This window comes from Anas acuta, chromosome 15 (genome assembly GCF_963932015.1).
Source record: "Anas acuta chromosome 15, bAnaAcu1.1, whole genome shotgun sequence".
NCBI lineage: Eukaryota > Metazoa > Chordata > Aves > Anseriformes > Anatidae > Anas > Anas acuta.
In genome coordinates, this window is record NC_088993.1 from 14,402,630 (window position 1) to 14,425,682 (window position 23,053).

A 23,053-nucleotide genomic window follows, 5' to 3' on the forward strand; every position below is an offset into this window, starting at 1 on the left:
CAGTGTGACAGCAGGGAGAGTAATTTCAGCCATTGCCAATCCATTTTGAACTCTTTTCCAAAGAAATGAGGATATCAACCACCAGTATTTGCTGCTTCTGTAAGGAATAAAGATCTATATTGTCTGAATATCCATGTCTCGTGCACTGAGAAAATTATACTCAGGAATGAAAACACGAGAATAAAAGCACTTTCAGCCTTTATGGCTGGCAGATCCAAGCACAAAGAGCTAATGCGGAAAGCATTTCTAATTTTGACCAAGAAATGTGCACAGGGTATGCAGGAGGTTCAGGCTCTGTGGACATTTTCTGCCTTAGATTCATTCTTACACAGTGTTTAAGAATACATTTTTTTCCCTGAAAGTATGGAAGTGTCAGGTCATATTTTCTCTAAATGCATTTGATTTAACCTCTTCAGAATCTTTGTTTTCTTTTCTTCTCCTGCCCACCTCTGCCTGTGCTCTTTCTGACTCCACATTGTCTCCTCTTCCCCTGTAGAAGATTTCTGGGGCGAGCAAGGACGTTATAGAGGGTTTTTCCTTCAATTCTAAATTTTTGCCTACATTTATTCTTCAGTTTCTACCCATTTACTCTTGTGCCAACATTCTTCTTTCATCAAACATTTATTCTCCCTCTGTGGTAAGCAATCCCTCCCTCAAAGCCATCATTTTGCTTGGAAAGATAGAAAACCCATGTTCATTTATTTAGGCAAAGCCAAACTCACTGAAGATGGAGCACATAGTGGTGCTGAATGCCACCAGGCAGCTGGGCTTGTGGGCTACCACCACCCGCCAGATTCCCACATCCTGCAGGGTCCTCCCAGCCCCAGGTCTCATGTTCTGCACTACAGTAAAACACCCAGACCAGACCATTTTCCTGTATCTTTTGACTTTTCTCCCATCTGTGGTTCTTGGCTGAGCCTCCTTGCCATTGTGACACCTCCTGCTTTCTCGCTCATGAGCCACCAAATAAAACCTGCACATTTTGCAAAACTTTCAAACAGTGATCTGTCCTGTAGTGCAGTCTTCTCCCTGTTTGACCTTTTATTGTTTAAGCTTTACAGTGTTATGTTTTACACCATAATAGACAACAAAATTGCCCTGGAGCCTTTTTTTAACAGTTCCTTCTTTTTTTTCAGAACGTTACTTTGAAATGACAAATGCTTCATGATTTGTCTCTGAGAAATGAAATAGTACACCTAGGGAAGGAAGGAGCACTTTTACTGCTTCCTTGTTAACTGAGGAAAGATTCTCAGAATTATAAATTGTCTGGGAGAAAACTTTGAACAGAAATCACTTGGACATTATTCTTTATTTAACTGATAAAAACTGAAAGAGGTATCTTGATTTGCATAAAATAAACATTTAGATTGAAACACTTCTTCATTCTGTATTTTTTCTGGAGAGGAAACTAGCAGACAGCTTTCTCAAGTGGGAAAAATATTTTTCCACTTCGTATCTTTTTGGTTCGAAATGTTACGTACATCTACAGGACCAAAAAATGCCAAAAGGGCTCTGTTAATTCAAATGTTTTTTGTTTTGTAAAATACTTCGTGTATCAAATTATTCCTGTTAACTTAGTTTTAGAAAATATCAGCAAAAACTATAGTTTAATTCATCCATGCAAGAAAAACTCTTAAAGAGTGAGGAAGAGTGAAACACAAATCATGACTTTAGCCTTGTTCAAATTAGTAGTGCTTTAACTGCATCCCCTTTTGCAGTGGTATTTATACCCAGAAGTTACCTGTGAGATATTTGTCCCTCATTCTGCGTTCACTTGGTAATGGTGGAAGCCAGGACAAGAACAAAGGGAAGACCATCCTCCCTTACGTCCTCCTCCAAGGCAGCATTGCAAGTTACTTGGCAAAGAAAGAGCAGAGAAATGCTTGCATAGGAAGCAATCTGCAACGCTGCAGTCCTCCTCGTTTACCTCTTCCTTTCTTCCCAGAGTAATTAGTGAAGTTGCATGTAGTCTCTTGGTAATTTCCCAGTTGTGTTGTAAGGTTTTTTTCTTGTCAGTACCCACTTATCAAGCTTAAACTCTAATTATACTTATCAGTGCTGAAAATTGGCTATTATCACTACTTAAACTCCTTCTAATTGTAAGAAATACTTTCTTAGCAAACGGTTAGATAATTTTACTTACCAACTAGATGTAATAAGCTAATTTTTTCTTTCTTTTTTTTTTTTTTTTCACTGCAACCTTCTCTTATTTTTCATCTTTGTGGCTACTTCAGGGGTCAGTAAGGTGGTGACTGTGGACATAAAAGGGAACTGGCAACGCTGGCTGAAGGTCCGAGATCTCACCAAGGGCATGACCTATTTATTCAGAGTGCAAGCCCGAACCATTGCCTATGGACCTGAACTGCAAGCCAATGTCACAGCTGGGCCAGCAGAAGGTAAGTGGAACCATAAAAGCATGTCATGAGCTAGATAAGTTATGCAAACGCAGTGCAGCAGCAGGAAATAAAGCACTTGGGGCTTAACATGGATTTCTAAGCCAAGGAGAAGTTGAGTCACAAGAGCTCAGGGCATGATTCAGTGGGTTTCACAACTACCCATGAAAAACACATCTCCTTTTTTTTCTGAAATCTAAAAGACTGATGTGAATAAACAAAACAGCGTGAATAAATCATAGCGCAAAGTAGCCACCCAGGGAATTCAAAGCTATAGCCAGACAGCGTGGTTCATAATTCTGGTTGTAGTGCTATGCTTTGGAGTCAGAACTAGAATAATTCTGCCTAAACCAGCAGAGGTTCCTGGATGTAAAATCAGGAAGAATTTACAATTGTTTCCTCCTGATACTTTGGCTTGTGCACAGGGAGATGTCTGCAAATATCCTGATATGCCAAGAGGAGGCTGAAATTCAGCATTCTCTGCTTGATACAGTGTGTGTACCAAAACAGTTGGTTCTCCTATTTGATCAGTGATACCAGATAGTCTAACAGGGTAAAATCCCTCAAATTATATCGTCTTTTTTCTTAACAGGCACACCTGTAAAACCTAGCCATTGGTGTTTGTAACTGGTGGGACTAGAACCAGCACAAAAATTAGGCCAGTAGCCTATTGAGCTGTTTTATATTGTTTGTGTGTTGACCAATATTTCTAGATTATTTTTTTCCTTTGTCACTAGAAGAAATGAATAATACCACACTGTGTCTCTGATACCACCCACATGTCATTTGCCGTGTCATTTCATCCTTCAGGGTCTCCTGGCTCCCCTCAGGAAATTCTGGTGACAAAATCTGCTTCTGGGCTGACGCTACAATGGACTGAAGGAGATTCAGGAGAAAAACCCACAACCGGGTACATTATAGAGGCACGGCCCTCAGGTAAGCCATGGGAAACATGGACAGCTTGATGTTTTGGGTTCCCTTCCTTTGGTCCACGCTGAAACCCATCCTTCAGTGGAGGGATTGTTTGTCGTCCCAGTAAACTGCTGGGATTTTGTGAGAGAAAGCCATCACCACCCAGTATTAAGCCTTTGCTAGTTTATTACATGGTTTACCAGATTTTATCCTGTTTAGGAATAGTCACAGAAAATTACCCTAAGAGCTCTAGTTTCCACTGTGCCACATCACTGGTAAATCATCCAACTGATGAACCAATAGAGTTAATAATTAAAACTCACTTAAATGCTTACAGCATCTCTCATGCACAAGGACCTTTAAATACTTGCAAACTGTGTTTTGAGGGCCACAGATAGAGATCTATCCTTCGGCAGCAGAACTCAGCAGCTAATCACCATTAATAGCAGGGCCAGAACTGAAGCAGCATGCACACATGGCTTCCCCTGTTTGTTCTGCTGGGAGGGCATAAGTGGGTGAGAGGAGTCCCCTCATCACCGTGTGTTGTTTTTTTTTTTGGTGCTTTCCCAGAGCTCCTGTGCTTCTGGCATTTGCATTTTACTAAAGCTGCTTTCTGCTTTTTCCCCAAATATTTTCCCAGTTGGAGAAGATCATATTAAATTTAGGTGTGCTCTCCAGCTTGTTTGCAGCCTCTCCTAGTTTGGTACCCCTTGCATATTTACTAAGCACACACTTTCTGGTAGCCAAGTCATTAACAAAAACAGTGAATGCTGCCAGACCCCTGTTTAATCTCACTTGATAAATTCCCTCCACTCTGACAGGGAATGCTGATAACCGTTCTCCAAGTACAGTTTTCAGCAGTTGATGCATCTACCAGATACTTGTTTCATGTAGGCCGTGTTTGAATGTCATGATGTCAAAAGCTTTGCTGAAGTCAGGATAGATGATGTCTGTTCTTTCTCCTCTATTGACAAGGTCTGCTACCCTGTCACAGGAGGAAATTAGACATGATTTATACTTGACATATCCATGTTGGCTGCTTGTTCTTTCCTTTTTTTTACTTCTAGGTGCCTACACATTGCTTGATTATATATTGATTAAGTGAATGCTTATCTGTTTGACTATATAAAGGATCCTAACTGTTTCTTGGATGTGTCTTAAATGTAAGGTTGTATTTAAACCCAACAATTTTAATTGCATTTAACCAGACCAGTAACAAAATCATCCTGGTCATCACTGAAGCTGCAAATGAGCAAAATCATAGTTGCCTTTGATAGGGCCACTGCAGAGCAAGTTCTAACATTTCTTCTTAATTTCTGTCATTTAACGTAATTTTTTTTTCCAAAACAAATTGAAGGAAAATGTGTGCATTTTCAAAGCACTGGAGTTCCCCAGAGTGATCAAGAGTTTTTTGAATTAGAGGCATGACACCCAGTGCTTGCATTTGCTTTACATCAGCTTATTGGCTCTGCCTTTATCTCCCTGTATGCAGAAAATACCCTCTCTCATTTGAATAACGCTGTTTACAGGTAAAAACGTTAACAGGTAAAGTTAAAACAAAACCCTTCACTGAGGCTTTCTTACCAGCTTACATTTCCCCAAACACAATTTTTAGAGTAAATTTGTTTTGGGGGGAAACCTGTACCATATGTACAGATTGTTTGCAGCTTGAAATTCAACTTGTGAGTTGCAGCACTGCAAACTGATTGGATGTTTCTGGGGTTGTCTCACCTTTGGATGTGCACCAACACTTTACAGTTCATGGTTAACGATGTAGGATTTGTGGTCCACTCTTTTTGAGTAGAAAGAAAATAGTCCTTCCAAAGCAGGTCTGAGCTGCATTAACCCTGGGTCATTCCAGCTGGCCCCACTCCACTGATCTTGGAAACACACAGAAGAGGTCTTATTCTCCTGCTCTTGCAACCTGACTGTTGAGGCATTTAATTCCTCCTCAGATTATTTTAATCCTATTCATGCTGCTGTACCAAATGAACTAGCCATTTGTATGCTGGATTCTCACCCTTAGTTCTGGTTGCAGCTGTAGAAAGCGTGAAATGTGATCCAAGAGAGGAGACGAACTAATTGGAGCACTTGCTTATTTCACGCAAGTGTCGGCTTCCTTTCAGTACCGCTTTTCTTCCTCATCTCTGCATGGAGGAGTTTGAAATCTGCATTATGAGCTTAACAAAGACAGAGAACTAATTCCTCCTGTCAGGTCTGGCCATTCAGAGCCGTTTGTGTTTTAATATAATTCTAAGAATTTGCTTCTGCATGTTGATTTATATGGGTAGTAGAGCATGGTTTGGAGCAACCTTTATTTTTAAGTACTTGTTGTCCAAGAGAAGAGCAGTTGACTTGTGCCCTTCACATAAAATCAAGGAAGGAGAAGATATTCATCCTTCTGAGATCAAAAAAGGGGCATTGAACAGACAGATGAAAAGCTTTAGCTTGTTGCCAATATTCAAATGCAATACCACTACCTTAGTATTTCACATCTCAAGTGTCATCTATTATAGGCCTCATTACCCCAAACGTTAAATGCTGTATCATCTCATTTTCCCTGCTGTAGCTCCCTGCCAAGGCTCTTCCATCAGAGTAAGAGGGTGGCTTTCTGTCATAAATGGCAAGCCCCTACCCCCTTTTGTCACTTCCCTTAGAATTTTTCAGTGCCCTGCTGTGTTTCACAGGGCTCTAGCCGTCCTGCTGGGTTTAGCAGTGGTGGCAGCAGGCAGCTGAGATTGTTCATTTGATCTGCCCGTTTCTCCCTTGGATTTATGGAAGGTGACCAGACTGACTACCTCTTGTGCATTTTGAATATACTCAGACACCAGCATGGAGCAGGCAAACCAATATTTTTTCCAGTGATCTGTGCTAGAGGAAGACAGTACAGAAACAGAACTGTTTTTCTTTTCCTTCAGCTCCTCTGTCCCTGGAGAAATGGATTCCAGTTTAGCTTCTTGTGCATTACTCGAAATGCAATTAAGCAGCCTCTGTCGCTGCCATAGTAAGCACTCCCCAGACATCGACTAGGCTGGCTAAGAAGTGGGTATTAGATCATGTCCTTTGTTTCGATGTGCAGAGCAAAAGACAGAAATGGCACATCAATAAAGTTCCCAGCACTGTTGGTGGGAGTGGACAAAGGTGGGTCTGCCCCTCTTTTCCCCACTGTGTGTCATCTCCAAGGCTCCTCTCTCTGTACCGTGCTTTAAAGGCAGGCGTGTGGCCTGTAAAGCGTCGAGCAGGCCCACTCAGGCTTTCCTTCCCAATTATCCCCTATTCACAAAGCAGGTGTTTCTGCACAGTGTCCTAGGGACCCCCTCTGCCAGGAGGACACATCCATGTGTAGGCCTTCACGCACGTATTGGCCTGCTACGGTTGTCTCGAGCTGTGGGGCAGCTGAGCAGATGCTCAGTCAATCTGTTTTACAGCTGGTGGCATCTCGGGAAAGCCTCTGACCCAGGATACGACTGCAGAGGTTTCCTCTTGTGCTTCCTCTCTCCCCACCATGTGTTTTGGGTTTTGTTTGTTTGCTTTTCCCCAAGTAAGGAATGACTTCGGGCCAGTGGGAGCTAATTGCAGCTTAATATGTTTCCAATAATAACACTTCTAGCGCTCTGGCTGGCATGAATAGGCTGGTTAGGCCTCAGATCAGCTACAAATCATATGCTCAGGATGTAGACAAGTCAGAATAGTGTTTTCTTTTGTTCTCTCAGTTGATCAGTTCCATGAAGGCGGCAGACGTTTTGGGGAAGAACTTGTCTATTTGGAGTGAGGATTGTCCTTCCCATAAATGCTGGTTTTCGCTTCCCACACCCCAAGGGCAGATCTCACTTCAGTTTTCTTTCTGGTGTCTTGAGTAATGTTTTCATGTTTTCTTCCTTTTCTATTTATTTTTAAACAAATGAGGGAGTGCAGTGTCAAACATGGACTCAAACCAGCAAAAGTCAGTAAATTCAAAGTGAAGGGTGCAGCTGCATTGCCGGCATCTGCCATGGGGCCTTTGGTTCGCTTCTGCTTGCAAACAACATGCTGAGGCTGACAGTTTGTCAGCCTTCACTTCCCATTCTTGTCCTTTCGTTAGTTTGCATGATAATCCAGCCCTCTAACAAATGCATCCCCATTTTAATTTTTCCCTCTGTAGGAGGAATGCTGCTCGCATTCAGCTGGTCCTTAACTCTCAGCTGCTTCTCCCCTCATAAACCACCTAATGCGTAATTAGGAGAAAGTTTTACAGCACAGCCCTCCTCTTTCTCCAAGGGGGAAGGCTGGTGTTTAAGACCCAAATAACTGACAGCTTTCCATCTTTCTGGCTGCAGCACTACAGTCGTTTGTTAGCGGCTGGAGTTAGCAGAGCCAGGAGCCCTCGTAGCTTCCTGACAGTTTTATTTGGCCCCCGATTAATTGCTGGTGAAAACAGGCAGGCCTGTGGGTGCTGTGCCTGGGCTACACCTGACCAGGGCGGTGAGTTGCCTGCACAGGAGGATGTCCAGGGCACACTGGACTCATGGTAGGTTGGAGATGGTTGTGACTTCTCTCGTAATTTAGGTCTTCTCCCCATGCATTGTTAAGAGGCTGAGAGCCCACTGAAAGACCATGTGAAATACAGAAGGGTACAGATGTTACTGCTCACAAAGGCTTCTGCTCCAACACAAGTGCAATGCCAGCTGTGCTGCGTGGCACAGGACATGAACCAGGAGCTGACTGGGGCTGGCTGAGTCTTGTACCTCCTTGCAGGTGTCCAGCATTGCAAACTTGGCTTATCTTGATAGTTTCCTTGAGTTAATACTCAGCTGCTATCCCAGCCATGGCATGCACATCCTTCCTCCCTAAACTGAGTGGAAAATGATGTGTACAGTATACTAATGATTTTCTACTGAACTTAAAGGCCAATCTTTGCTATCACAGGTGACCTTCTAATGAATTCTATCTCAGCTGAACTTCTAACATTTAGAGCAAACCTAGTTTTAAGGGATGGGGGAAGAGATGTGGTGAATGAATTCACAAGTCTTTGTTCAATATTTAATTACCGAGCTCAGTACTGAAATAAAATGCTTTTTTAGTTTGGGTATATCTGACTGCAATCTCTGTTTACAAAGAGAGGCCTGAATATTCCAGATGGAGATGAGATAAACTGAAGCTCTGTAATTAAAAACCTTATTGGCCAGAGCTGGGGAAGCTGCAAACTACCCTGCGCATAACATTTGCTTGGTGTCAGCAATGGGGGAGTCATAAGGATGTCCCCATCTTTCCAGAGCATTGCTGAGTCCCAGTGAGGCAGGAATCCCCCCGAAAAAGCATTCACCAGCAGCTGTCATTGCCTCACACCATCATCACAATAGCCAAGGGGACAAGGAGGTAGAAATGTCACACTAGCTTCTCAAGGATAGTTTTACCAAGTTATTGCAAGCTTTACCAAGTGGTTAAATTTACGCTTCCTTGGTCTGTTTGATATTCTGCACTGTGCACTCTGATAGGTTTGAGAAAATGAGCAAGGAAGTGTGTGTGTGTACAGTTGTGTTTGTGACAATGAGCGTTGAACATTTCATTTCTACTGTTGCCTTTTCTTCCATCATTTAAGCATCTTTCAATGCAAACAAATTGCTTTTCAGACAATTCACAATGGGCTCAAATTCTCTTATTGCTGTTTACAAATGTGTTTATGAAAGCTCAGGCAATTCTAGCAATTATGGCAATGTTTTATAGTCTGAGATGCGTCTTCTTAGTATTGGTGGTTGCAACAATCCAACTTTGAAAATGCATCCCTCACTCCACCCTTTTCGGAGAAACTAAATCCCAAACCCCCTTTTTATTACATTGTAAGTTTACGTGGTAGAAATAATCTAGCCATCTATTGCCCTGTAAAAGGGAAGTCAATATTTTATCTCTTGTTTTATAGCCATTGTAATATCCAACTAATACATAACAATGGTACATTATGATAACTTCATTATACTCTGATCATGCTAGTGAATAATGTATTGGTCTGAATTTTAAGCATGACAGAAAAATTACCTATTTTTATTGTTCTTCAGTATTTCTCAATGTAGCTGGAACAATAACATTTCAGCTTGCTTTTTGCATCCACTGAGATGCCAAAGCTCATGATCAGAAAAGATGTAGTTTGGGGGCTGTTAGTCAATGTGTGCGTTGCTAGACGTGCAGCACGTTACAAATCACAGAGCCAATATTTACTGGTGCCAAAGTTAAAATATTCACATGGAAATGCACCTGCAGTGTTAATCAATCCATCTTTGCTTTTGTTCCCTGTTGCACAGAAGTAGGCGGAGGGCCAAATTTTGCTCTGTTACACCAGCACAGTTTCAGAATTGCTGCAGTGACTTCAATTAGTTTACATGCAGGTAAACGCAAAGCAAACGAGAACTGATTCTGGCCTTCCATTGTCACAGCAGCAGTAGTCGCTAAGGGTGGTGCTGCTGGCTTCAGCTTTATTGTTACCTTGATAACACCTCAAGCTACAGAAGTCATGCTGATGCTTGAGTCTCACAGTGCAGAGGGCTTTCTTTCAAAGCAGCCGGCTCCTGTGCTGCAATAGTATCTGTGCAGAGGTTATCACTGTACTTCTATTGCTGTGGGACATACAGAGAAAAATAGGCATTGCTTGAACAGCTTTGATAACTAAAAGTAAAAGCCTGATCAGGTCAGATCCTTAAGAGCTGTGCTGGCTTAGGCTAGCTGAGAGTTTGGCACCTTGTGTAGACAGCCATTTTGTCAGTGGCAAAAAAAAAAAAAAAAAAAAAAGTGCTGGGCACCGGTTGTTATAGAAAAGCAGTCTGTTTAGATTAATGTTTGATTCCTGCACTCAAAATTATTGACTGGCATCTTTAATTATAGTTGGTTTTGTTCTTACTGGTAACAGCATCCATCTTGTTGAAAGTCCTTTCCATTGAAGTCAAGTGAATATAAGATTACGCGTATGGATCAGGGACCGGAACGGTGCCTCGTCAGGATGCACATCAGGATAAATGTCAGTATGGCTGTTGAGAATCAAGATTACCCTACTGAAACACTCTCATCAGTTATGCAGAAGGCATTGTGTTTCCAGCAACTTTTAGAGCTTTATAATACAAACAAAAACTCATTCCTGCTTAAAAATGCATGGCACAGAAGTGCAGTGCCTGCTGCCTCTCTCTGTGGGCTGTGCCACGCTGCAGTCCAGCCCATGCAAAAGGACGTCTCTATATTGATATTGTGAAGCAAGCAGCACGCCAGTGGCACCAGTCCACCAGGCACCAGTTCATGCAAGGCCACAGTGCTTCCTGCCAAGACCCAAATCTGACATTAGTCTGCAAACCTAACCTATGCACCGGGATAGTGAAGTCAGTTTTGCAATGGAAAAAGCAGGCAAATCCTTTGCAGTTAGGACTCATTAAAATACCAGGTTGTTGTGGGCTTAGTTGCTCTGTCAAATAACAGGCATGCAGATGCAGCAACCATACCTGGTCAGGAGGGACCCAGATGGCTGGCAGCTGCTCTAGCCAGCTTAGGTCACCATGGGTGCTGCTGCAGATTTTAGCAGAGAACTCTTCCATCTGGGCTGTTGTAAGACCCCCGTCACGAGTAAATCCTTTTACAGATGGGGTCTTGCAGGGCAATCTGACATTTGTGTGTATCACTGAGCAGCCTTCAGGTAAGCATGTCCACTGCCTGCGGTTCAAGCACACAATTAATGACAATTATTTTCCACGAGCAGAAGGAAGTGCCAAGTCACACAGTTAATGCTGTTCCTCTCCTTGCTGCTTTCCCAGATGAAGGACTGTGGGACATGTTTGTGAAGGACATCCCTCGCAGCGCTACCTCCTACACAGTCAGCCTGGACAGACTCAAGCAGGGTGTGACCTATGAATTTCGGGTGGTGGCTGTCAATGAAATTGGCTATGGAGAACCAAGTGTTCCCTCTGTGGCGGTATCAGGTAATCAAGCTTTTTGTTACCTTTTCCAATGGAATTAGTGGGAGTGGAGGAGAAAAAATAATGAAGTTTCTGTTGTTACAATAAATCATCAAGACCAGCTTGTTTTCACTTATTTTAAGACAAAAGCAGAGTGAATCAAGGCTTGTTATTACAGTATACTTTACTCTCAAGGGGAAGAATAGTCATGTGCCATTTTTAAGCTTGACAAACTTCTCAGGAAGTTGGTGAGTGTTTACATATATGATTTCTTGCCTGAGACTAATTTATAAAGTCTACAATGTGTTTGCTTTTTTCTTCTTCCTCCTCTCCTAGTCTGTTGTTTTGTTTACTCTCCTTTCTTCTCTGTCCCCAAGGTTCTGTGATAAGCAATTTCTGTGTTATTTTGCATTTAGCTCTCAAGAATGTAGAATTATAGTTTCCCCAAATTATTCATGATATCCTCTGTGCTGGTAATTCCAGCATATTGTGATACCTCCAGCCTCCATCACAACAGCTTGCTGGTGGTGCTCACGGACTCTTCCCACCCACCTGCTCTGTTGTGGTTATTCCTGGTAAACAGGGCTATGTGAGCATGCTTCCACAGTCCCTTTGAACAAACCAGCACTCTGATTTCTTGAAGGAGCTTCTACACCTTGAAAAGCAAATTCCACTCAGCTTGCTATGTTTGGACAGTTCAAGCTCGATGGCTTCTTGTGAAGTGGGAAGCTCGCCCTTGTAAAAGTTTTTCTCAGTTCTCCTGTTACCCTTGCAGAGAGGGTTGTGCTCCAGGTTGCTTTTGAGCAACAGGTCTCATCCTTGCTGTGTCAGCAAAGACAGACGAGGAATAAAAGAACCTGATAAAATGTCTTTGTGATTCAAAGTTCTGGAGAGTCCTGAGAACCTGGCAATGATCCAGTCTCTGGAGTGGCTTTTATCTCTGCTTCTCGAGTGAAAAGCATAAACACCACTCAGCGATTACCCAGCAGGCTGGAGTAGCAAATGCTGCTATCGCCATCACGGCTGCATTTGTCCTTACACAATTAACCACTTAACCTGTGAGAGCTGTCTATGGATTTCAGTGTGAGTGCTACCCTTCCTTTTCTCCTTCAGGACAAGGGCATAGACAACCTACTTCAAACACCAAGAGTCAGTGCTTTTCCTATCTGTGGTTTCACAGAGGCTGTAACACAATGTAAAGGGTCAGTAATCATGTCAATCTTTCCTTTCCCGGAAGACATTATTCCCCTGAAGCCAGGCATGCAGCTCCTTCTGATGCTTTTTATAAATAAACTGCTTGTTTGTATGTTCTCCGCTTGAACAGAACTATTTAATTCACCTCCTTTTGATGCTTCAGTGTTCATCTCAAATTGCTGCATGAAAGTAAGAGGTTTCCATTGAGATTCGCAGTCGTAAAAGTATACAGTATTTTAGGCTGGCCACTTCAGCTAACACAGGGAGGTATAAATTGCACTGAATCTGCTCAGCCCAGCATGGCTTGTGCAGTTTGCCTTTAGGTCTTTGTTGGCCTGGACTGGCCTCCTAGCAAAGAAAGACAGTGGCTACTTTTCACCGTTACAGAACACCCAGTGATCCGGAACAAATTTAAGCCCACATCGTAAGGCTTACAACAGACATTTTTAGATCCAGGGTCCAGGACAATGTGGGGAAAAAGAGTGCCTGGATTCAGTGATAATGAGGATTTTGGTTGAAGCTGGTCTCCTGGCATCACCCACTCTTATGGGTGTTCTTCTACCTTACGGACTACAGGGAAATAATATACAACTGCTGATTTGTGCTACAGTGGCAGCACTTTTTCTCAGAGCTGAGGGATGCTGACAAAGAGAATATCACTGAAAAAAAATAATAGTACTTACTACTTCAAACCAGAGTGGCAAGATAACTCTAGAAAAAGGAAGTTAGTATCATTTTGTGCCTACAATTGAGGTCAAATGGAATGAAATGACTTGAGATAACACAAAATTCAGGGAACTGAATTAATGTCAATGTGCCGCGTGTTGGGCTTGGCTTAAGTCACTGACAATACCATATAGAACAGGAGTCAATGTTGGAATTTGGGGTTTAAACTACGGAGGTACTGACTCGAATGTACCTTGTTCCCTGGCACTAGTTGTATTTTTCAAAGAGCCATTGAGCAGCATTTTGGCAAGGCAAGCCTCTTAAAAAGTGGAGTAGCCATGGGTCATGACAAGTATATTAGTGGCTCCTTTGACCCAGGGAGTATTAAGCATACCACAGGAGCTGAGAAATACAGGTGTGCTGGGCTGTGGGAAGAAACCTTCTTACCTTCACTTGGTGATAACTGCTTCTTAGCTAGGGGATTCTGCAGCACTGCTCCAAGTCTGAGAGATGCTCGTGGAGAAGTTGGAGCTGTGGTATGGTCCTATATATCTAGAAGTGTCAGAAAGCCTTTTGAGGGTCTTATTTTCACGTGGACTAGGTTATTTCCTTTGAACACCTCTTTACTGAGTACTGTTATGGATTTCGCTCATTGTGGAGAAGAAGGGGAAATTGTGAAGGAGTGTAAGGAGTTGCTGTTTGTCTTTTGCTCTTTCAGCACAAATAGAAGCCCCTTTCTATGAGGAGTGGTGGTTTCTGCTGGTGATGGCTCTCTCAAGTCTGATTCTCATCCTGTTGGTGGTGTTTGCATTGGTCCTGCATGGCCAGAGCAAGAAGTACAAGAACTGCAGCACAGGTAAGACATCATCTCTGCGCTGTACACATACTCTCAAGAGCTGCAGGAATTAGAAATGTCCTCCCTTTGAATCTGTGATTTCATCGGCATGGACTCTCTTTATAGGTATTTTGTTTGGCAGAAGACTTGGATATTTTTACTATCTAATTTGGTAGAAATGGCTTTTGCCCATAGCTTTACTGGGCAAAGAGTGCTGGATCTTATCAGGTTTTGGAAGTTAACCAGCCATGGGCTTGGACAGGACAGCATCTGGAAGTCCCAGGGACTGTAGCTAAAGCCAAGGAGTCTGGGTCAAATGTTTGGCAGAAGACCACAAAAAATGAATAAGCTGAGCCTTTATTTAGCTTAGTTGTCATTCCCTGATAGATGGGGAGAAGAAGGGTTCTGCTTTTCCATGTCCATACCCAGTGCAAATATCCTACGCCTGTATGCATAAGGACTACATCATAACTCTTTTACATTAAATAGGGTGCCCAGTATCTCACATTCATTCCCTAAGCCAAGCTACAGTTATTGGGCTGGGACCAAGGAGCTAGAAGTCTTCGTTACCTGGACCTGTTAAACTTTAAGGCACCATGAGCATCTAGCTTAGAATTTTCCTTTACTTACAATTTTTACCAGTCTCCTTTTTGAAAGGAAACAGGAACTACCTGCTCTGTAACTAGGAATGTTAAAAGAGTCCCCTTTCAAAGCACCTTGTTCTGGAGCACTGAATATTGTTCTGAACCTTTTCTTCTTCTTACATGGAAGGGTTGTTCCTGTGTGTTAATTCTCAGATAGCCTTCTCCACCTCCAGCAAGAAATTGCTCTGCTGCTAGAAGGTACCAAAAAGGCACATTAATGAGTAGGATCAGGTGGATGAGTCTTTGCACTACCCATTCTGAGGGATTAATGTAATGAAGGAGTCTTGAAAGAATCTTCCAGGCAATATTTAGCGATTCAGTCCCAAAGAGAAGATCTTTTCTTTCTTTATAATTCACTTCTAAAAAGCGTTAGAAAATCAGATTTTAGTCCCATGCGATATGAGATGAAAGAATACCACGGCATTTTACCAAGTTAATGCTATTACATATTTGTATGCATAGCTCATAGGAAATCGCTCATCTTCTTAGTTTTGCTCAGTGTTTGGGGGACAGACATGAAAAGACAGGTCTGACCTGTACTGTCAGATATCAGTGTTCACACTGAGTCTTAATGTAGCATTGAAATTGAAGTTGAGGATAAAGTACCTGTCTGCTGCAAAGTGGCAATGTGCAACCAGTCTTTCTCCCCAGGACACTAGCTGAGCTCACACCTTTGGGATTATAAAGAAGAGCATGGGAAAGAATAAGCTCTTGCTATATTTGATCACCAAAAAAAAAAAAAAAAGTGTACTTTGCTGTATTTTCCCTCTTCTGCCAGTCCCCTGTCCTTTTCCCTGCCTTATGTTGTCTGGTGATGTCTCACACCTATGTCTTATGCTCATTACAGCTCTGACATCTTTTTCCTGTTTGCTGCCCACTGACCCTTTCTCTTTCTTTGCTGTCTTCTTGTCCTCCCATTTTTTTTTATTTTTTTTATTTTTTTTTATATTTCCTAGTTTTACTTTCTCTTGCTTTCTTTCCATCAGCATAAATGGGATTCTTGTCACCTGGTTTAGGGCATCTTCAGTGGCTACCTGAATTACTCACCTGTATTCCATTCATAGACAAAAGACAAAAATAATCACATGTGGAGCACTGTTCATCTGCATTATTTTAGATACCTCCAAATGAAACACATCCATCCATGACTCCTTTCATCCCCTCTTTTGGCTACTCCTGCCTTTTTGCACTCCTGATATGCTCTTTTCTTTCAACTTGTACTCATTTGCCAGTAACAAAGGTAAAGAGATTTTCAAAAAGAATAATAATGGCATAAAACATAAAGAAGGGGAAGATAGCGACTCCTTACAGTTGTACTTGGGGGAAAAATACCCATGTTTCAGCTGAATTTTTTGTTGCCTGGCTCCAGGTAAAACCATCTCCAACGTGGAAGAGTCGGTCACCTTAGATAACGGAGGCTTCACTGCCCTGGAGCTCAACAGCAGACACCTAAACATCAAGAGCACTTTCTCAAAGAAAAATGGAACCAGGTAAGAAGCTTGGAACAACATGCTCCTGGAAATGGCTTTTTATCTAGGTTCAGACAGCTGTTAAATAGGCAAAATGAGACTGTTGTCTGGAGGATCTAGGGAGGACTTTACTACCCGAGTCACTGCCCTAGGCTGAGGCTGGCTTCTAAGCATGATTTAATTGTATTTTTAACTGTGTCATTTCAGAGAAAAAACAGTATCCTATACACTCACCTACTGTTTCCTAGGTCTCCTCCCCGCCCAAGCCCGGGAGGGCTGCACTACTCTGATGAGGATATCTGCAACAAGTACAACGGAGCCGTGCTGACCGAGGGCTTGGGCCTGAATGAGAAGCCCTTAGAAGTATCAGAGTCAGAAGTAAGTGTTTGCCTTTGCCTTGCCAAGTGCTTGCCAATTTTCCCCCCTTAATCCTGGAAAGTCTTTGAAATGCCATTCCCATGCCTGCCTTATACCGTTGTCATTATTTGTCTGTCTTGGTGACTTTAAAATGTCCTATTCCTCGGGCTGTTCACATCACATTTTAAAATTAAAATGTCCCAAGAGGGAATCACAAACAGGACCCAGCCAGGGCAGATTCCAGATCTGTCCTTGGCAGATATTCACAGTTTTCCAGTGTTACACAGAAAGGCAAACACAACCAGTCAGTCAGCGTGTGCTGACTCCTCTGGTAAGGAGCTGCACATCCCCTTCTGCGCATGGACTGTAACGATGGAGTGTTTTTGGGCAAACAAGTACGTGCTGCAAAACAACCAGCTGGCTGCAGCTACTGCCTGGACACGCTCTGGATGGCTGCAGTGACTGAAGTATGGGATGTGCTTTGAAGTTTTCACAGTGCCTTTTTTAGACAGCTGCAGCAAACACTAAGCTTCGGAAGTGTGGTCTTCAGTGGTGATAACTGCTGCCTGTGCTACAGGCACAGTGGGAGTAAGTGAAGAATGAGTAACCTGCCAGGGATAGCAATTGCTGTGAGAGCCCAGCATTCAGGTTTCGAAACACTCCAGTCCACAACATTAGGCTAGCACTAAAGGAGCCTTCTGCTCGGGTTGCTTTCAGGCACTGTTCTCCAAGGAAGGTGGTTGTATGCCAGCATTATACCTTTGGCTGTGCCCTATCTCACGTCCCCTTTAAGAAGAAGTAAAGTGATTTTGGTCTGCAGAAGCCCAACAGTGGCCATGGGTGAATAGGCAGACTCCAAGGGACGTACAGAAAGGTAAATCTGTCTCTCAAATTGTGTGTTGTCAGCTGAGAGCCTGACGAATCTGAGCTGACAGCACAAGAAGCGAGCAGTGGGCCAAACCACTCCAACCCTGACCCTTCCAGCAAGAATAAATCAAGAGCAGCAAGTAGTGAAAGAAGATGACAGTTTTCATCTGTAGCTTTTCTGCACCTGCAGCTACAGCTGCTTTTCCTGGCTACCTAGCTCTCACCTCCTGTTAATTACCACGGACAGCCTGCTGCTTTGTGCTGCCCTATGGCCGACCCAGCGTGTCGGCAGCTTTCCTTCGTGTAGCTGGAGCTGCTGTCTGCGCGAGGCACAAGTGTTACCTCCAGATTAAACCCACAGTGCTTTGGTCATGTCACTGTAACAACCCAGCATTAAACCTGTCATTAAAACAGTTCGCTGAGCATGATCATGAATTTAGCTCTAGCACCTTCTGACATTAATTTCAATGCCCCGTGTGGTATTTCCTGGTAATGCGCAGAAGTTGTCTTACAGGGTGTCATTACTGCCTTCTATATGCACTGTTTGTGCAACACAGAAGAAAGTGGGGTTTGTTTTGTTTTGTTTTCTCATACTATTATTAATATTATTTATTTACTGTGTATTGCTGTCAAGCCTGAAGGTCTCAGTTGAGATTCTTGTGTTTTCGTGAATCTGTGTGTGCATGTGAGTATGTGAACAAAATGTGCCTCCTGTTTTTCCTTGGGGCTTAGATATGCAGCCCTTCTGTATAATGTCTTTGATGCTTGCCTTTTTTTTTTTTTTTGTGGGGAGTGCTTTTAGGCATGAAATGTTAATAGGCTCCCAGTAGAGGTAGCAAGAGGAGATGCTGCCTTTTGATCAGCCTGAAAATGCTGTTTACGTTGGCTGGTATAGACAGGAGGTGAGGGTGGAGGGGGGCAGAGGTGGCTGTAGATGTTTGACCGCTCTGTTTTCAAATATTTGTGTACCTATTAGCTCTTCCTGTTTGTCTTTGCTGTTCTTTTGGTTTCTGTTCTCAAAGGATATCTTAACAGACAAGCTGTTTTCTGAGAGTTTCAGAATCTCCATCTCTTTTAGCAGACGAGGGTGTTTCCTATTATATGAAAAGTTAAAGATATCTTTTTTTTTATATAGGAGCTCCACACGTTTGGTTCTTTCCAGCAAAGGAGGGTGGGGTCCTGATGCTGTTTTCCTCTAATATGTCTTTGTGTGGAGCTCAAATTTCACTTAATACAATGCACATAAGGGCAGGCAAGGACAAAAACTGTGCTTTTGCTTTCAACCCACGTGTCATCTTGTTGCTTCTCAGTTTTACCCCTATTGCCTGAGGTGTCAAGATTTTACATGGAAAAGAAGGGAGCTCGCTGGCTTCAAGTCTCGTGGGGTTTACTGAACATGAAGAAGAAGTTTGTGAGAAACTCTCAGGCTGACTGACTGCATTTACAACACAGCTGCCTGGGAGCCTTCCTCTGAGCTCCCTCCTGAAGAGGAGAACAAGGGAGAAATGACGAGAAAATGTAGCAGACCAAGCAGTACTCTAAAATTCATAAATCAAGTGGTTAACTTACTCCATGTCACGAAAGCCAAGCACCAGTACTGTTAATGAGGTTAAAGTAGTTTAATTGGCAGGTATGGAGCAAGAGAGTGCTAAAAGTGTAATTTCTAAATGATTAATAATAATAGGCTTTTAGATAATGAGTCAAGTGGACAAAGCTCTGGACAGACAATCTGAAGAAATTTGGTGTTCACCACGTGCAGAAACTTGATGATATGTCTGCAGTGTCATCCAGCCATGGAAGAGCAGTTTTACTGGGGGGTAGGGGAGGGTGTTGTATGTTTGCTTGCTCTCATGCATCTTTTTGGTCTCAAAAAACTGTTTTCAGGAGATAACGTTCTCACAGATTGCACCCAGTATCAGTCAGTGCTGACTGCTGGCAATGCTCTGGTCTTCCAGGCTGCTCTCTACAGTCTAACTGATTTTCCCTTTCTCATATTATAAGTTCCCACTTAACATTTGTTAGGGAATATGATTTAACTCATTTCCAATAAAGTTCTCAAGTGATTTTGACAAGTTGGGCACCATGTGGAAGTCAGCTGCAGATGACACATTCAATGAGCAAGGGCTGCCATGTCCAGAGAAATCTGTTTGCCCTTCTAGGTCACCTCATCTCTTACAGCATATGCACTTCATGTCAACCAAGAGAAGCTGCTACCATCTACGTTTTTAGAAATAATCTCCAAAAGCCGCTTCTCCCGTAACTTAATATAAATATATACTTACATAATTGGAACTATTTTCAAATTTCCCATGGACTAAGCTAGCCGGCACTGCTGGCTGTTCTGCCTCCGAACAGCATTTGTGCATTCCGTGCTATCAATAAAATACGTAAATAGCCTCTCATTTTCTGTATTTATTGTTGCATAGGCATCCACACACCCCTGGTTGACAGTCGGTAATGTCACAGTACACCCAATCGCGCTCCAGCCTATGGAGGTTTCCAAGGTAACAAAGCCACAGCCGCACTGAAGGGCGACGCAGAGCGGGGAAAATGGAAAAACAAAGCAAAAAGCCCTGCAGCATTTCTGTTTACTCAATAGTTTAAAAAACACTAGAAAGTAATCCCCTAGTATAAGCTGTCTGTATTGTCATGCAGAACGTTTATCTTTCTAGAGCTTGATTTTCATCAGGGCAGAGGGGGATGTAGGACTGTAATTTGGAGAATTCCTTGCTGCTCAGGGCAGTTATTAGTACCTTGTTCAAAGTAGACCTTAGAATATACTTTGGAAACATGGACAGAATAATCAGATCCTGCCTATTTTGAAGGAAATGTAAAGAAAAAACAATGTATCGAGACTAATGAGTAGGTTATCCTTTCCAGCATCAACACAAACAAAGGTGAAAGGCTGAAGTTAGATGATGCTTGTGCAGGTACACAAGTTTCATGCAAGTCCCTTCTGAAAGGCACTGGCCTTATTTACACTAAATTAGTATTCTCTTTCAGTAGGGATAATGGACTAATTAGCGGACAGATTATCAGCAGGTGGCCTAGTTTTAAATTCTCTCTTTCTGTTCATGGCAAGTCCAAGTGACACTATTTCAAGTGGCAGCAGCCCATCTAAAAGTGTTCCCAGTATTTCTCCTCTTTATTATGTTGACTTCTGGCAGTCTCAGAAGGATTTGGCTTGGGTACAGAAATTATATTAGTTTTGTGGGTAAGTATTTTCTCCTAGCAGTGGACAGAAATCAAGTGGCTGCATTGGTGTTGTTATACCTAGTAAGTAATGAGTTTGCTTTCTGGATACAGCTGCTTCTCAGCATCTCTTCTTAGATCTCTTGCCCTTTTAACCATCTTTATGTTTCTGTACATCTGTGGGGTCATCAGAAAGACCACTAAGTGTGGGTTTTTTTGTTTGCTTTTAGTGTGTCACCTTGTGACACCTCAACTAAGCTGATGTGATCCCTCTCTTCAGCAGGGGCTTGTTTCTTTGGGGGTGGCTGAGTGTGCGCAAGGCACTAAGACTGACTTTGGACTGGGGAAGGAGTCAGAATACATGGTAAGGGCAGTGGTAGCATTGTACCTTTGATAGAGGGAGCCCATCCATGGCATCTGGGAGCTCAATTACAAGTTTCTGGTGAATAAACCATAGCCACCTGCCTCTGCTCAGGATGCAGAGACTTTTCTTCTGGGTGCTGCCACCATCCCCCAGATCCCCACGCACTTTCTACCTTAACATCAGACTGTGAAGCTGCAGCATAATGTTTGGAGGTGTAGGCTGGTGCCAAGTGCAACTTGTTTCTCGATAGGAACGAGGAAATCAGATTTGCAGGAAAGGTTGGTTGCCTTTGCAGCTGAGGACTGGCCTGCCCAAGCTGTTGCCCTCCCTCCCTGTCGTGCTGCCACATCTGCAGTCATCAGAGGCGCTTTTGTTGGAGCGCCTTACAAAACAGACAGGGCAGTGCTGGCAGGATGGTTCCTGCAGCAGTGCCAAGACTCTGGAAGTGCTCTCTGCACCCACTGGCTGTGAAGTATTCCAAATCTGGGGATATTCCAGGCATGCTGCAAAAACCACCTGTTCAGGATGGCCTTTGGAGGGAATCTGGTGTTGGCTTCCCGAGGTTGGCAGCTGGTGCAAAGGAGGGTTTTTCTAGGTGATAGACTTGCTGGGTTCCTTCTGGAATAATTGTTAAACGCTGGTGGGGTTTTGTTGTAATATTAATTACGTGTCAAGGCACCTGGAGCTTCACATTCATAAAATAATCAAACGAGGTAATTCTGAAAAAGCCAGAGCACTGTTAACAGCAGAAGGGAAATTTTGCAAAGCTGTTAAGAGTTGCGTTGCTCAGGCTTTCGGAAAACTCTGGGAAATTTTTCTCATCCCTGTCCATCACCCACTGTGTTGGAAAACACTCACGAAGTAGTATTGAAGCAGCTATCTAAGCAAAGAAGTAGGATGATGGATGCGGTGCCCTTTTCAAATGATGGTTTGCAAGGCATTTGAGGGTTGTTCTTCAGAGACCATTAAAAAGGAGCTTCAGAAGAGGAGAGACTAGTTGTGTGGCAGGCAGGATCAAGGAGGATGTGTGTTTGCTGTGGGGTGTCATAGATCAGAATGATACCAACTTTTTGAAACTAATTGCAGCAACTAACAGTTGCGAGTTGCACTTACCCATCTCTCTCTTGTATGTCTTAGGCAGCCACCGCTTTGATATTTAATTGCCTTTCGAATTGGCTATGCAGATTATTGGGAGAAAAAAAGAAAAAAAAAAAAAGAGAAGTGAAAGCTTTTGCATACTCAAACAAGAGATTTTGAGGGAAGGCGTGAGATATGGCAATGACTGAGTAAATGTTTGTGTGCTGTATGGGATGTGGCTGTTATCGGTGGGAATGTTACTGGGAACAGAAGGAAAATGTGCGCTCAGATATAGTGGCCAAGGCTTTGCTGTGGTCTCTCTTCAGAGGAGATGGATGAGCCCTCTGTGCTTCCTCCAGCTGCATCACAGCAGTGGTACGGGGGAAGGGGCAGGCACACACAGCTGATCTGGTTGCATCTCAGTAGAGCTCCTCAGCTCCAGCTAGACGTTGATACAAGCTTTGAAGCTACCAGGCACTGTGTGTAAATGTTTGAAGGGCCAAGATCTTCTCTGAACGCTGACCTATATGTGAGCCATGTCAGGAGAGTGACCCCTCCTTCTGGCAGTTCTTTTCCAGATTTTGCATTTCTGTTTTCCTGTATCGCTGCTGGTTGGGTGCATTGTTACACCACCGATAATCAGCTGGAACATACAGAATGGAGTTGTTTGCCTGAAATAAACTGCAATTTTGCTTAATTCCCTTTCAGTGATATAACTAATTTTCAATATTTAATGGGGCTTGCAAGCCAGACTCTGAGCACTGTGCAGGTGCCCTGATCTGACCAGCATAAACAACAGCACGTCTGGCTAACTTGTGTGCATTTGCATGAGAGGCATTCTGTCAGTCCTTGCAGCAGAAGAAGACAGATTCTCAATTGCTGTTGTAATTGCAATCTTTTTGATTATATGGCTGAAAGCTGTTGGTTTCCCTACAGTGTCTCTACCCTTCTCAGCATCTTCTGTCAAAACAGGAACTTGTAGCACTTGCAGCAGTGTTCTGCGGTGAATTAGAATGGATTTTTCTGCATCTCTTAGCATCAGAGATCATTGGGGAACCTTCCCTCTAGCAGCAAAGCCTGGCTAAACCAGAGCAGTTGCTTCCTACAGCCCAGAATGTATTACACTTGGATTACAACCCACCTTACCCTAAAATCACAGCTTTTGTCAGCTGCTGA

The 23,053-nt window shown here is 43.0% G+C and overlaps 1 protein-coding gene across 1 annotated transcript in view; it reads left to right on the forward strand.

The window, feature by feature from the left end:
- SDK1 (sidekick cell adhesion molecule 1) overlaps nt 1-23,053 on the forward strand; it is a 392,668-nt gene that overhangs the window by 363,335 nt on the left and 6,280 nt on the right. Inside the window, exons 39-44 of the mRNA XM_068699921.1 lie at nt 2,235-2,396; nt 3,204-3,329; nt 11,072-11,236; nt 13,791-13,928; nt 15,921-16,041; nt 16,269-16,398. Of these exons, the coding sequence (XP_068556022.1) occupies nt 2,235-2,396; nt 3,204-3,329; nt 11,072-11,236; nt 13,791-13,928; nt 15,921-16,041; nt 16,269-16,398 (842 nt within the window). The remainder of the gene's footprint in view (nt 1-2,234; nt 2,397-3,203; nt 3,330-11,071; nt 11,237-13,790; nt 13,929-15,920; nt 16,042-16,268; nt 16,399-23,053) is intronic.